This window comes from Anomaloglossus baeobatrachus, chromosome 4 (genome assembly GCF_048569485.1).
Source record: "Anomaloglossus baeobatrachus isolate aAnoBae1 chromosome 4, aAnoBae1.hap1, whole genome shotgun sequence".
NCBI lineage: Eukaryota > Metazoa > Chordata > Amphibia > Anura > Aromobatidae > Anomaloglossus > Anomaloglossus baeobatrachus.
In genome coordinates this window covers 453,128,215-453,143,279 of record NC_134356.1, presented here as the reverse complement: position 1 = coordinate 453,143,279, position 15,065 = coordinate 453,128,215, and the positions used below count along the sequence as shown (strand labels likewise).

General features: G+C 45.2%; 1 protein-coding gene across 3 annotated transcripts in view; it reads left to right on the top strand.

Moving 5' to 3' along the window:
* The window catches only part of LOC142303839 (zinc finger protein 609-like), a 163,112-nt gene extending 149,298 nt beyond the window's left edge, over window positions 1–13,814 (top strand). For all 3 annotated transcript variants that reach the window (XM_075345622.1, XM_075345620.1, XM_075345621.1), the window contains exons 8-10: window positions 6,279–6,513; window positions 7,044–7,122; window positions 11,696–13,814. In XM_075345622.1, coding sequence (XP_075201737.1) covers window positions 6,279–6,513; window positions 7,044–7,117 — 309 coding nt within the window. In that variant the 3' untranslated portion in view covers window positions 7,118–7,122; window positions 11,696–13,814. The remainder of the gene's footprint in view (window positions 1–6,278; window positions 6,514–7,043; window positions 7,123–11,695) is intronic.
* The last annotated feature ends 1,251 nt before the right edge of the window (window positions 13,815–15,065 follow it).

Below are 15,065 nucleotides of genomic sequence, written 5' to 3'. Positions count from 1 at the left end.
CACCAGGTTGATCGGCACATATGACTGTCAAAATGAAAGAGTCCGCAGTGTCCTTAAAAAACACTGGGACATCTTGATTCTGGACCCCGATTTGAAGCAGATGATTTCAGAGAAACCAAGCATCACGTACAGAAAGGGTAGGTCTCTTAGGGACAGATTGGTCCATAGTTGTTACATCAGACCTAAGCCCCCCGGTACGTGGTTGGACAGGGGCATATGCGGTTTTTTCAGGTGCGGAGACTGCTCATACTGTAATTCAATGAAACCGGCGAAATACGTGAGGAGTGCCAAGAATGGAAAACAATTCTTCCTAAGGTCTTTTGCTAACTGCAAGACGACGGGAGTAATATATGTGGCCACCTGTTCATGTCCTTTGAACTATATAGGCAAGACAAAAAGGGAGCTGCGTAGAAGGGTGGGAGAACATCTCGGTGACATACGCAACAAACGAGACACCCCCTTGGGGAGGCACATGAATTTTCATCATGGGGGTAACATACAAGAGGTTACGTTTCAGGTCCTTGAGGTGGTCAATAAGAATCCCAGAGGTGGTGATCACGACAAGGCCCTTCTAAGAAAAGAATGCGAATGGATTTTTAGAATGGAGTCTGTACACCCTGGGGGTTTGAATGAGCAGATTTCATATGCCTGCTTTCTTTGAAGCCTGGGTTTGTGTTAGGGCTCCCTGTGGTCTGCTGGTCTGAATCCCGTAATAGGGAGGTAATGTTTTAATTCATGCCACAAGGAACATGTGGCATCAATAATAATCTGTGTCAGGGGTGACCAACCTCACTCCCCCGTCCCACATACCTGCTCCTCGCTTTACATGGGCGCCCAAGCCCCCCCACGCCCCCCTCCCCCTCCCCTAATGTCCCCCCTCTGTCCCCCCTCTTTCTTCCCCCTCCCCCCCCCCCCCCCCTCCCGATCTCTCACAATCCAAAGGAGACTATCTCCTTTCTAATAGGGGGTTTTATCTCCTCATGAGAATCCCCGTGCTCACCTACACTGATAACAATCGGTCAGTGTACAAATGCTATTATGATGAGGACTGTCCCTCCACTGAGAGTACTATGATCAAAGCACACCCCGGATAGGTTATCTGGGTCATCCCGACTTGCTAATACTATGCAGGGTACGCATTGGTCTAGAGACGTGACGATTCTGTATTCCCTGCTTTCTCTGATAATAACAGCAGGTGACGTCACATTGGGTGAATGGCTGAGGCGTTCCCCCTGTCTTCGCATTGTTTGCACGGCCGTCCTGATCTCCAATTGGCCGTGAATGCCTGCAAGACGCCACTTCCGGTTTCGCCGAGTGACGCCACTTCCGGTTCCGCCCCGTGATGCGGGTGTGGAACGCAAGCGGCGTCCGATGGTGGAACGCATCAGGGGGGCGTTCCCTGACTTCGCATACGACCTGGGTATGCAGATCTGACGAGTGTATTAACACTCAATTGCATGCTGAGACGTAGTCCCATCAAAGCCACCATAGACATAGGAATAGAGTGAGTACATCTGAATGGGAACTTTACCTTTTCATCATACGGAGGGAGATGGTGGTTGGACGTGGAGGGAGGGAGGGGAGGGGGGGAGGTGGGGTGTTGGGGGGGGTGTGCCTGTGGGTGAGGGAGCGGAGTGGACGGATTGGCTGGAGGTGGGGGCGGTTCACTCTTGGCAAAAGCCAAAAGGAGACCTCAGTCTATCAGGTCTCCCCCTTTATCCAGACATCATGCCGTCCTGCTAACGATTGGCAAGTTATATATCGAGCCTCCTGAAGATCCGTGGCCGGAGAAACGCGTCGAGGCGACTCCAGGGCAATTCTGGGACAATCACATGACCCCCGATGAGCTAAGTGCCTGACTATCTCTTTATGCACTAACCCGGGTGGTACCACCTGGTGGTTTTTTGATATGCAATCTGTACGTGCAAATGCAATGACACCTAGACCGGCTTCCTGGGGCATATAAGCCGTCTGTCTGGAGGAAGCAGACAGCCCCAGGAGCTTGTGTATGTCTGAGTCCTATACATCATATTGCACTCTGCACTGCTTTATGCACTTAGTCTAATATGCATATCATTTTCTATTGGAGTACTCTCTCTGCATAGTGAGTTGATTTGGTTATTCCGGGTCCCTGAGAATACTATCTATATTATTAGGTTATATCTGATCAAGTATCATTCCAGGGTACATCGGAATTCCATGAAATAGTCAAGGCCTATCGGCCGGGTATATGTGTCCTAGTATTTCTGTCCACTAAGATTGAATGCGCCCTCCCATAACCCTCCACTTTATCTATTTTTCATGACTATATTGAGGGTCTATCTAGGGATTTTTTAGGGCCAGCCACCGCTGAGTGGGGGCGCCATTTTCGTATATTTAGGGTGCCAACCCCCGCGGTAGGTAGTGGACAGGAGGGAGGGGTATCAAATAGGGTAAGAACTTTACCTTCCTCCCTTTCTTTTTCCTACACATTTTGCACAAGGGTTTGTGGATTTTAAATATTATTAATAAAAGAGTTTTTAAGGGTTATATATTTTTGATTGTGACACTTCCCCTTCTTCATAAAGCATACAGACAAAACAAGCCCCAACAAAGGAGGGGTCAGTCTGGTTTTCGGTCCTTTCGAGGCTCAGGCAGGTCCCAATTCTCCTCGTCTTAAGAGGACTCAAAAGGATCAGAGAGGTTCAGATTCTTGGCGGACGCAGTCACGCCCAAAAAAGACAGCAGGAAGAACCGTTACCAAGACGGCTTCCTCATGACTCTCAGCCTCCTCTCTCCGCATCCTCGGTCGGTGGCAGGCTCTCCCGCTTTGGCGGCATTTGGCTGTCACAGGTCAAAGACCGTTGGGTGAGGGACATTCTGTCTCACGGGTACAGGATAGAGTTCAGCTCTCGTCCTCCAACTCGTTTCTTCAGAACTTCCCCACCGCCCGACCGAGCCGATGCTCTGCTGCAGGCGGTGGCCGCTCTAAAGGCGGAAGGAGTGGTGACTTCCGTTCCTCTTCAGGAACAAGGTCACGGTTTTTACTCCAATCTGTTTGTGGTGCCAAAGAAGGACGGGTCCTTTCGGCCCGTCCTGGATCTAAAATTGCTCAACAAACGCGTAAAAACCAGGAGGTTCCGGATGGAATCTCTCCGCTCCGTCATAGCCTCAATGTCTCAAGGAGATTTCTTAGCATCAATAGACATCAAGGATGCTTATCTTCACGTGCCGATTGCGCCAGAGCATCAGCGTTTTCTACGCTTCGTTCTAGAAAGCGAACACCTGCAGTTCGTAGCGTTACCTTTCGGGCTGGCAACAGCCCCTCGGGTCTTCACCAAGGTCATGGCAGCAGTAGTAGCTGTCCTGCACTCGCAGGGTCACTCCGTGATCCCATATTTGGACGATCTACTTATAAAGGCACCCTCTCAAGAGGCATGCCAACACAGTCTGAACGTGGCACTGAAGACTCCAGAGTTTCGGGTGGATTATCAACTTTTCGAAGTCAAATCTAACCCCGACCCAATCACTAACATATCTTGGCATGGAGTTTCATACTCTCTCAGCGATAGTGAAGCTTCCACTGGACAAGCAGTGCTCTCTGCAGACAGGGGTGCAATCTCTCCTGCAGAACCAGTCCCACTCATTGAGGCGCCTCATGCATTTCCTAGGGAAGATGGTGGCAGCAATGGAAGCAGTCCCTTTCGCGCAGTTTCATCTGCGCCCTCTACAATGGGACATTCTCCGCCAATGGGACGGGAAGTCGACGTCACTCGACAGGGATGTCTCCCTCTCTCAGGCAACCAAGGACTCTCTCCGATGGTGGCTTCTTCCCACCTCATTGTCAAAAGGAAAGTCGTTCCTACCCCCATCCTGGGCGGTGGTCACGACAGATGCGAGCCTATCAGGGTGGGGAGCAGTGTTTCTTCACCACAGGGCTCAGGGTACGTGGACTCAGAGAGAGTCCACCCTTCAGATCAATGTTCTGGAAATCAGAGCAGTCTATCTTGCTCTGCGAGCCTTCCAACAGTGGCTGGAGGGCAAGCAGATCCGGATTCAGTCGGACAATTCAACAGCGGTGGCGTACATCAACCACCATGGGGGAACACGCAGTCGACAAGCCTTTCAAGAAGTCCGGCGGATTCTGACGTGGGTGGAAAACACAGCATCCACCATATCCGCAGTTCACATCCCAGGCGTGGAAAACTGGGAAGCAGACTTTCTCAGTCGCCAGGGCATGGACGCAGGGGAATGGTCCCTTCACCCAGACGTGTTTCAGGAGATCTGTCGCCGCTGGGGGATGCCGGACGTCGACCTGATGGCGTCACGGCACAACAACAAGGTCCCGGTTTTCATGGCACGGTCTCACGATCACCGAGCTCTGGCGGCAGACGCCTTAGTTCAGGATTGGTCGCAGTTCCGACTACCTTATGTGTTCCCACCTCTGGCATTATTGCCCAGAGTGATCCGCAAAATCAGGTCCGACTGCCGTTGCGCCATTCTCGTCGCTCCAGACTGGCCAAGGAGGTCGTGGTACCCGGATCTGTGGCATCTCACGGTAGGACAACCGTGGGCGCTACCAGGCCGTCCAGACTTGCTGTCTCAAGGGCCGTTTTTCCATCTGAATTCTGCGGCCCTGAACCTGACTGTGTGGCCATTGAGTCCTGGGTCCTAGGGACCTCAGGTTTATCTCATGATGTTGTTGCCACCATGAGACAGGCTAGGAAACCATCCTCCGCCAAGATCTACCACAGAACGTGGAAGATATTCTTATCTTGGTGCTCTGCTCAGGGAGTTTCTCCCTGGCCATTTGCATTGCCTATTTTTCTTTCCTTCCTGCAGTCTGGGTTGGAAAAAGGTTTGTCGCTTAGCTCCCTTAAAGGACAAGTTTCTGCGCTATCCGTATTCTTTCAGAAGCGCCTGGCGCGACTTCCTAAGGTACGCACGTTCCTGCAAGGGGTTTGTCATATCATTCCCCCTTACAAGCGGCCATTGGAACCCTGGGATCTGAACAAGGTTCTGATTGCTCTCCAGAAGCCACCTTTCGAGCCTATGAAGGAGATTTCCTTTTCTCGGCTTTCACAGAAAGTGGCTTTTCTGGTGGCGGTCACGTCTCTTCGGAGAGTGTCAGAGCTGGCGGCGTTATCTTGCAAATCTCCCTTCCTGGTGTTTCACCAGGACAAGGTGGTACTGCGTCCAATTCCAGAGTTTCTTCCCAAGGTGGTATCTTCCTTTCATCTCAATCAGGATATCACTTTACCATCTTTGTGTCCGCATCCAGTTCACCAATTTGAAAAGGGTTTACATCTGTTGGACCTGGTGAGAGCACTCAGGATCTACATTTCCCGCACGGCGTCTCTGCGCCGTTCGGATGCACTCTTTATCCTGGTCGCTGGTCAGCATAAAGGGTCGCAAGCTTCCAAATCCACCCTTGCGCGGTGGATCAAGGAACCAATTCTACACGCCTACCGTTCTGCTGGGCTTCCGACTCCTTCTGGACTGAAGGCCCATTCTACCAGAGCCGTGGGTGCGTCCTGGGCATTACGGCATCAGGCTACGGCTCAGCAGGTGTGCCAGGCGGCTACCTGGTCGAGTCTGCACACTTTCACCAAGCATTATCAGGTGCATACCTACGCTTCGGCGGATGCCAGCCTAGGTAGACAAGTCCTGCAGGCGGCGGTGGCCCACCTGTAAGGAAGGGCTGCCTGACAGCCCGATCGCGAGGTATTATTTTACCCACCCAGGGACTGCTTTTGGACGTCCCAATTGTCTGGGTCTCCCAATTAGGAGCGAAAAAGAAGAAGGGAATTTTGTTTACTTACCGTAAATTCCTTTTCTTCTAGCTCCAATTGGGAGACCCAGCACCCGCCCTGTTTTTCTGAGGGTATTTGTTTTTCGGGTGCATATGTTGTTCATGTTAATAACTTACGTTCTCCGATATTGTTTATCGGATTGAATTTGTTTTTGAAACAGTTATTGGCTTTCCTCCTTCTTGCTTTTGCACTAAAACTGAAGGACCCGTGCTCCCACGGGGGGGTGTATAGCCAGAAGGGGAGGGGCCTTACACTTTTGAGTGTAGTACTTTGTGCGGCCTCCGGAGGCAGTAGCTATACACCCAATTGTCTGGGTCTCCCAATTGGAGCTAGAAGAAAAGGAATTTACGGTAAGTAAACAAAATTCCCTTCTTTGTAGTTTTGTACAATTTATCTATGTTTCCTGACTACTTTGGTTACTCTACCACAGTGATAATAATGTATTTGTGAGGGTTTCATAGAGATAATAATTCCTTTTATGTGAAGATTACAGACAAATCCACACAGGAGCGAGATCGAGGTGGTTGCGGTGTACCTGGAAGCTCTGCCGGAGGAGCTGTTGGCTGTAGTAGTATGGGAGCACCAGACCGAGGAGTAGGTGACAGGAGTTCTGAAAGGCCTCGCACTTCCCCTTCACAGCGCTTAATGTCCACACATCATCACCATCACCATCTTGGTTACTCTTTGCTACCTGGCCAGTATCAGCTTCCCTACACCACAGGTATGTAGTCCGTACTTTCACAGCAGTGTATTAAATACACACCACTCCATGCTTCCCTATGACAAGAAAGTATATTATCTTCCACAGTGGACCTCATTTTGTAGTGGTTCCGCTAGACTTAGTAAAGTTCTGTTTATTATTTTAGAGAATTTAGTATCCACTTTTTATAAAGTGGAAAACCTCTTTAAAGGTATGATGCCACTTGCGTATGACTTATGCGAGTCTCGCATCGGTATCACTCGGCACAGCGCACAATCTCCTGACAGGAGCGGGTCGGCTGCATGTATTTCCATACAGCTGAGGCGATCCTGTCAGGAGAGTGTGCGCCGTGCTGGGTGATACCGATGCGAGACTCACATAAGTCATACGCAAGTGGCATCATACCCTAACATGGTCTCTCAATCTGTGTCGTAGCTTGCCTCCTTTTTAATATATATTATTGTTTAGGAAAGACGCTTTTTATTGTTGCTTTATCCTGAACAAATTCTACATTGCAGAAAAGATGATTAAATCCATCCTTGTATTTCTAGGTTTGTCTTCTACGGCCATTGTAGCAAGTCAGCAGGGTTCAGCCCCATCTCTGTACCCACCCCCGAGGAGGTGAAAACGGTAAGATTTCATAAAACCAGCATTTTCATAATTGCCCTGCTTGCTAGATTCAGTGTCATAGTACATATCTATAGACCACACATGGGTTAAAAGATGAATAAAAGTGGAAAACTCGCTCTCGTAGAGAATTGGGGTGTTGACTTTTTTTTCTGTTTTCTTGCAAATCACACTACTATCAAAGATGTTGCATTAAAGTGGTTGTCCACTACCGTGATAACCCATTCTCAATGTGAGTGAATCCTTGGTTAATATGTAAAATCTTGTACTCCACATCGGTGCCATCCATTTCCTCTCCTGGGACTTGAAGTTATGTCACGTAAATCATAAATGGAGAAAGAAGAGACGGCACCACCTGGAAGTGGGATCTCCTAGGTACAAGATGCATAGTGTATTGTGAAAAGAAAGCGTACCTAATGAAGCAAGATCACTATATATATATATATATATATATATATATATATATATATATATATATATATATATATATATATATATATATATATATATATATATATATATATATATAATATAAATTTTTATTTAATAATAAAAGAAACTACACATGAGAAAATACAAACGTACATAAATGACACAATAAGACACCTCTAAAATCATGTAGAAAGCAAACCCTGGATGCAATGACATGTAACCCACACGTGATGGAAAAAGTTGTGTCCACACATGATGATGATCCTATTCACGAGTCCTAAATAGCCCTGTGGTTATGCCATACAGTACAACCCACAGTTAATAAAAACATGGGGATCTGCACTGGACTGGGGAAAAAAAATGTATAGCTAGCCAGTCTAGTAAAGACACACGCATGGGGCAGCTAATGGTGGGGGTCCAACAACAAGCCCCAGCTCTAGCAGGACAGATGTAAAACAATGTAAGGAGAATAACACCACACCCTCTAGTTTAGTGGCAGCTCACAGATACTGCTGATCCGCAGTAAAGCCAAGTTTATAGCACTCTATTCATTCATTCTATTCAAACGATTACATCTAAGCCAAGATCACATTCTGTACCACAATCCCAAATCCCAGTCACAAATGGAAAAAAATCCACAAATTAAAGCTTGTGTGGATTTTAAATCTGCCGCATGCTCATTATATGGATTTTCATTGCATTTTTCACCCTATTAAATGCTTAGTAAATGGAGTAGGGTGACATCCGCAATTAAATCCGCAAGTCACACGTGGATTCTGTCTTAAGATTTGTTATGAGTTTGTAACCAAATTTGCAGCGGAAATTTTCTACAACATGTGAATATAGTTTTAATGGCTTTATATCGCCCTCTACGACTACACAGTGAAACGCTTCATACTTCCATTGAAGACCTACTGTACATCCAAAGCTTTTTACCAGCATATACAGTCCTGGTCGAAAATGTTTGCTTCCTTGAAATTGTTCCAGAAAATAAAGTATTTCTTCCAGACAATCATTGCAATTATACATGTTTTGGCATACACCTGTTTATTTCCTGTGTATATTTGAATAACACAAAAAAAAAAAAAACAGAAAAAGAAGGCGAATTGGACATAATTTCACACAAAATCCAAAAAATGGAATAGACAAAATTTTTGGCACCTTTCGAAAAAAAAAAAGAGAACTGTCTGAGACCTTGAGAACCAAAATTGTTGAAAAATATCAACAGTCTGAAGATTACAAGCCCATCTCCAGAGATCTTGATGTTCCTTTGTTCATAGTGCGCAACATAACCAAGAAGTTTACAACCCATGGCACTGGAGCTAATCTTCCTGAACATGGAGAGCAGAGAAAAATTGATGAAAAGTTGTAACGCAGGATAGTCCGGATAGTGAATAATCAGTCCCAATCACGTTTCAAAGAAATTCAAGCTGTCCTGCAGGCTCAAGGTGCATCATTGTGAGTGTGAACTTGCTGTCAACATTTCAATGAAGTGAAACGCTATGACAGGAGAACCAGGAGGAGCCCACTGCTGACACAGACATAAAAAAATGATAGATTGCAGTTGTATGCAAGCCAAAATCCTTATGGGAAAACATCTTGTGGACAGATGAGACCAAAATAGAGCTTTTTTGGTAAAGCATATCATTGAAATGTTTACTGAAAATGAAATGAGGCCTACAAAGAAAATAACGCAGTACCTAAACTCAAATATTTTGGAGGTTAAAAGATGTTTTGGGGTGATTTTGCTTGCTCTTGTACTGGGTGCCTTGACTGTGTGCAAGGCATGAAGAATTCTAAAGATTATCAAAGGATTTTGGGTCGCAATGTAACGCTGTGTGTCAGAAAGCTGAGTTTGTGTTCTAGGTCATGGGTTTTCCAGCAGGATAATGATCCCAAAGACCCTTCCAGAGGCCCCTAGAAATGTATGCAAACAAAGTGCTGGAGAGTTGTGAAGTGGCAGCAATGAGTCCGGATCTAAATCCCATTGAACACGTGAAGAAATCTTAAAATTGCTCTTGAGAGAAGGCACCCTTCAAATGTGAGAGACCTGGAGCAGTTTGCAAAAGAAGAGTGGTCCAAAATCCAGTTAAGCGGTGTAAGAAGCTTATAGGATATAGGAAGCGATTGATTGCGGTTATTTATTCCAAAGGTATGGAAGCAAATATTAACTTGCCAACAATTTTGTCCAACCCATTTTTATGGTTTTGTGTGAAATTATGTCCAATCTGCTTTTTTTTCGTATTGTTCCAATACACACAAAGGAAATACACATGTTTATATCAAAACATATCTATATATATAATTGCCTTATTCTGTGTCTGTCTGTCTGTCTGTCTGTCTGTCTGTCTGTCTGTCTGTCTGTCTGTCTGTCTGTCTTGCTCCAAAATTGTGTCCTTACGGTGACACAAAGCTGATTGTCCGCTGGGCTCGCCATGGCCCCGCCCCCCCGCACGGATTGGCCGCTCGCCTCGGCTCGGCTCCGCCCCCCCACGGATTGGTCGCTCGCCTCAGCCTGGCCCCGCCCTCCGCATGGATTGGCCACTCGCCCCGGCCCTCCGCACGCATCGCCAGACATAACCTTGCGCTGCTGGGATCGTGACGGAGCCGGTGTACGCTGGTAACCATTATACACATCGGGTAACTAAGATCCCTTAATTACCCGATGTGTATCATAGTTACCAGTGTACACCGGCTCCGTCACGATCCCAGCAGCGCCAGACATAACCTTGCGATGCTGGGATCTTGACGGAGCTGGTAACCATTATACACATCAGGTAACTAAGGTCCCTTAGTTACCCGATGTGTAACATAGTTACCAGTGTACACCGGCTCCCGGTACACATGTGCAGGGAGCCGGCATTATACTCCTCTCCCCCCAGGACTACTCCTCCTATTATAGTCCTCCTATTATACTCCTCTCTGAGTATAATAGGAGAACTATTATAGCATGGGGGGTGCGCAGCATGGGGGATGGAGCATGATGGGGAGTGCGCAGCATGGAGGATGGAGCACGATGGGGAGTGCGCAGCATGGGGGATGGAGCAAGATGGGGAATGCGCATCATCGGGGATGGAGCACGATGGGGAATGCGCAGCATAGGGGATGGAGCACGATGGGGGTGGGCAGCATGGGGGATGGAGCACAATGGGGGGTGCGCAGCATGGGGGATGGAGCACGATGGGGGGTGCGCAGCATGGGGGATGGAGCACGATGGGAGGTGCACACCTCCCCCCAAAACACACAACACACCACACACACACTGGGAACCACAAACACCACCATACACAGACACCCACACACACAGACAACGCCGCACACACACAACACCCAACACAAACACCGCGGCATACATAAATATACGCACATACCGCACAACACACACATTGCACAAAACATACCTCCCCCCAAAACACACCACACCCACACAAACTGCGCAACACACACACACAACGCTACAGACACACAGCGCTCCACAAACAACACAACACACGCAACACACATACAACACCGCTCTCACCCCCCGCCACACCCAGACAACACCCAGAACATGTACAGCGCCCTACACAAACACTTGGTAACTACACACAACAACATCTATATATATATATATATATATATATATATATATATATATATATATAAACATATATAAACATAAATCATACATGAACTACACAATACGTAAATTCTAGAATACCGGATGCGTAGAATCGGGCCACCTTCTAGTGTAATTATAATTATCTGGGCGAAATACATCATTTTCTTGAACAATTTCAAGGATGCCAACACATTTGACCATGACTGTATGTGAAACTGAAGGCGATTGCAGGATGGTATACACGGTCTTACAAATATGGCATTAGATTGTCTGCCAGTACTCTGCCATGTCAAAGTGATCTAATGCTTCTGACGCCTGTTAGGCATCAGTCCAGTACAAAGAGGGCATGGAAAGTTATTAGTTATAGTCCTGGGGTTATGCTATCTTTATAAAACGTGATCAGGACATATTGTGTCCGTGTGCTGCATAGATATTAGGTCTTGTTTTTAACTTGTATCCGTAGACTGTAATGTTTGCTTCCATAGAGCAGATTAAGTTTTTCGTTTTAATTATCTAATTTTTTTCTCTCTAAATTTTTGTTAGGCAGGAAAATTCTGAAATCAAGGACCCTGTCTACATAAAGTCATGTGACTGGATCACAGGACACATCTGGAATGAGTCAATGCATCAGTTGAATGGTGTTTCTTCAGCCAGAGTTTTCCATAAAGGGCTTCTGAGATATTACTCTGATCCAGGACACACAGGCCCAATTCTTTTGCCCCCTCTACACGTTTGGTTGACTCCATCATGCCTTTAGGAGATTTTTTTTTCAGAACAGGACTGTATTTATTCAGTGCATCCTCCAGTGGACTGGGCCATGATAAGACATTGGATTTAATTTCTCACATTGGGGGAAATACCGTGCTCTACATTGAACACCTCATTCATGTAATAAAACGTTCTGGGTCAGGATCTTGCATCCGTTGCTTACAGACTTCTGGTTAAATGTTATTTTGAAGTTCTAAGATGATGTTTTTGTCTTTTGTTGATACACTCCATCAGTAATGGATTTTATCGAGCACACATGCTCAGGTGTCCGAATTTCATGTGTTCCAGGAGTCAAGGGATGACATTGCTTCTGAGATGTCCACACCAATCTGTAAACAAGTACAGTTTTGTGTCTTGATGCGTTACCTGGAAGAAACTGTTGGCACAGTTTTTAATCTTAACACTTCTTGTGTTTCTCTTCTGATAAAATACCTGTTTTTTTGGGGGGGTTTTCGTGGTGATTGCCAGTACAAGATCTATGCTTAGTGTCTGAGCAAAAGTGGCAAAAAAAAAAAAAAGAGTACCGTTATATGGCTCCTAGTGACATCATGAATTTGTAACTCTGCCCCGTTAGCACAGTGCCACCTTGTCTCCACGTATGTCCTTTTGACTAGTCAGGCATTGTCATTGTCCCCTCATAACCTCTACTTTGATAATTTGCTTAAACAAAATGTAAAAATATTCATCTTGGTTATATATGAGTGATGTGAATACAGTAATGCTGGACTCCCACGGACACATCCCGGCTGTGTATAATGTATATAGACCTAAAAAATAGGGTTCTTTTATAAGACACTAATCTGAAATTGGGGATAAATTTCACATGTGCATTTAAAATCTGTTTAACCACTAAATGTTTAGCTCCATAATGGTAAAATGCCATGCGTTTAGCATCGCAAATCCAACTTTATTGCAGTTTTTCTCTCTTAAGTACCCCGTCTTTCCAATTATTCTTAAGTTAACCCTTCTTTCCAATTATTTTTAAGTTAAAGCATGCAAAGTACTATAAAGACACCTGTGACTGCAGGAATGTAGTGTTCCCATGTCCGAAAATGATAAAATCGGTAAAGGTTGTGTCCCTCTCTACAAAGAGGTACTTTGTGTAATTGTGGACTTAGTTTTACAGGCACACAATGTGGAAATGAACTGTGACTATAACAAACCAACCGCTACCCCTGTCCGAAATAGAAAGACCATCTTTACGGAGCATGCTGCTTAACTTTTACAGACATAACATGTTTCATTGTATTTAACCCCCCATTCACATTGTACTTAAGAAATTAGCTTTCCATTGGTTTGAAAAATATATTTGAAGGAGAATGCAATTCTTGCGGTATCAGATATCATATGATCATTAAGAAATCATTAAGACTTGCTGCTATTTTCCAACTGTTTGCTGGTACTGTAAACCAAGTACTTTACGTTTGTCATCAGATGTGTCTCACCATTACTTGGGTATTTGGTTTAGTTTTCCTTTACTGCTTCTTCTCTTCCTCCAATACTGTACGACTTTTTTCATTTTACTTTGGGCCATTTTATAATTTTTTTTTACATTTCCGCTCTGGGGTTTTTACCCAGACTTACGATTCAGTTTTACAATGCCCTGTTATGATACACAATATATGCCGATAAATTTTATTTTATATTTTTTTTTTTTTTTTTAAAGACATCCACACTTGTGCTACTTGCGCCTCATCTACCCCGAGAGGTGACCTGAAGGAATTTCGTTAAGAATAATAATTAAAACAAAAAATGTATTTAACCCTTTCTGGAAGTTTTCCAATAAAGTTCTTTTGTATTGCTTGGTTGTAAACAGACGTTATTGTATATGGAATAAACAATACCCCACCATCATCATAGTGGGGAGAATGGAGGGCTTATTGCTCCCCTTTTTAACCATGACGTATCTGTATAAAGATGTAAAATTATTTTTATGTTATGTAGCTTTATTATTTTTTTTTTTTTATTTTTTTTAAATCCGGTTTAAAGTCTTTTGTGGTAAAGTTGAAATTTTATTTGCCCTGCAGTTTAAAAAAAATACACAAGTTTTGTTTTATCAGATATGTGGTTGTTTTCTGAATGTTTCGCAGTACAAATTATAGTTTAATGTTAGAGGTTGTGCACTACTTTTACATCGATGGCCTATCCTTAAGATAGGTCAACAATGGCTGATCAGCCAACAGCAAGTGATTGCTGGAGCTACCAGGTTTGGGACCCCGGCCGATCAGACATTGATGACCTATCCTAAGAATAGGCCATCACTGTAAAAGTAGTGCACAACCTCTTTTAATAAAGATGTTACTGGGAACCTGTCACTATATTCTGTCTGCGATTATAACAGGTTTATTATTTTGCTCATGAAAAAGCCGACGATGGGCTACTCTGGACTAGCCATGACTCCTTATGTTTCCCTTTTCGCTGTTCAAACTATGTTTTATTTGCCATGTATTTCATAGAAAGATATACCTGACTGCAATTGTGAAGCCACGCTGTTGCCTGTGGTTGGGGAAGCTAGAGTCTAGTGACAGGTTGGAACACCAGTGAATTTTAAAACTGGCTGTAAAATTACAAATTCTATTACGAATTATAATTTTTCATTCACCCATGGCAGCACCATGGAGAAAGGGGACCCACCCTTCAAAGACCGGAAACCAGCATGATAATAGGGTGATACCTCTCCCATGCATCAGTTGGTTTCCTGTCCTTAACGGGGGAACATTTGTGGAGTCGCCAGTACATTTCAGAATAAGATGATCGTACCTAGGCTTGGCCGGTTGATGCAAGAGCGACTTTGTCCTTGCTGCGTCCAGTGTAGAGATCCTGGAAGCACCGCAGCGGGTCCAGGGGTGTGGGTGTGAGTAGCGGCACTATTCTTTATGGTCGGCTAGCTACCTTGCGTCCCGAGTCTGCGCATGCGTAGGAGATATTTCACTTCCCAGTTTTGACCTGAGGAGGCGTAATTGGAGGGGAAGGGCTGTGTTTGGCAGATTTCGCATTTTAAAATCTAGTTAGACTGCCAGCAGAGTGGGTTGCAAGATGGAGCAGGAGCCTCTGCAGGAGTTAGTGAAACAACAGCCAGCCGCATCAGTGAAGACGTTGCAACAGCAGTGGTATTCGCTCCAGTGGAATATGTGCCATTAGGAGT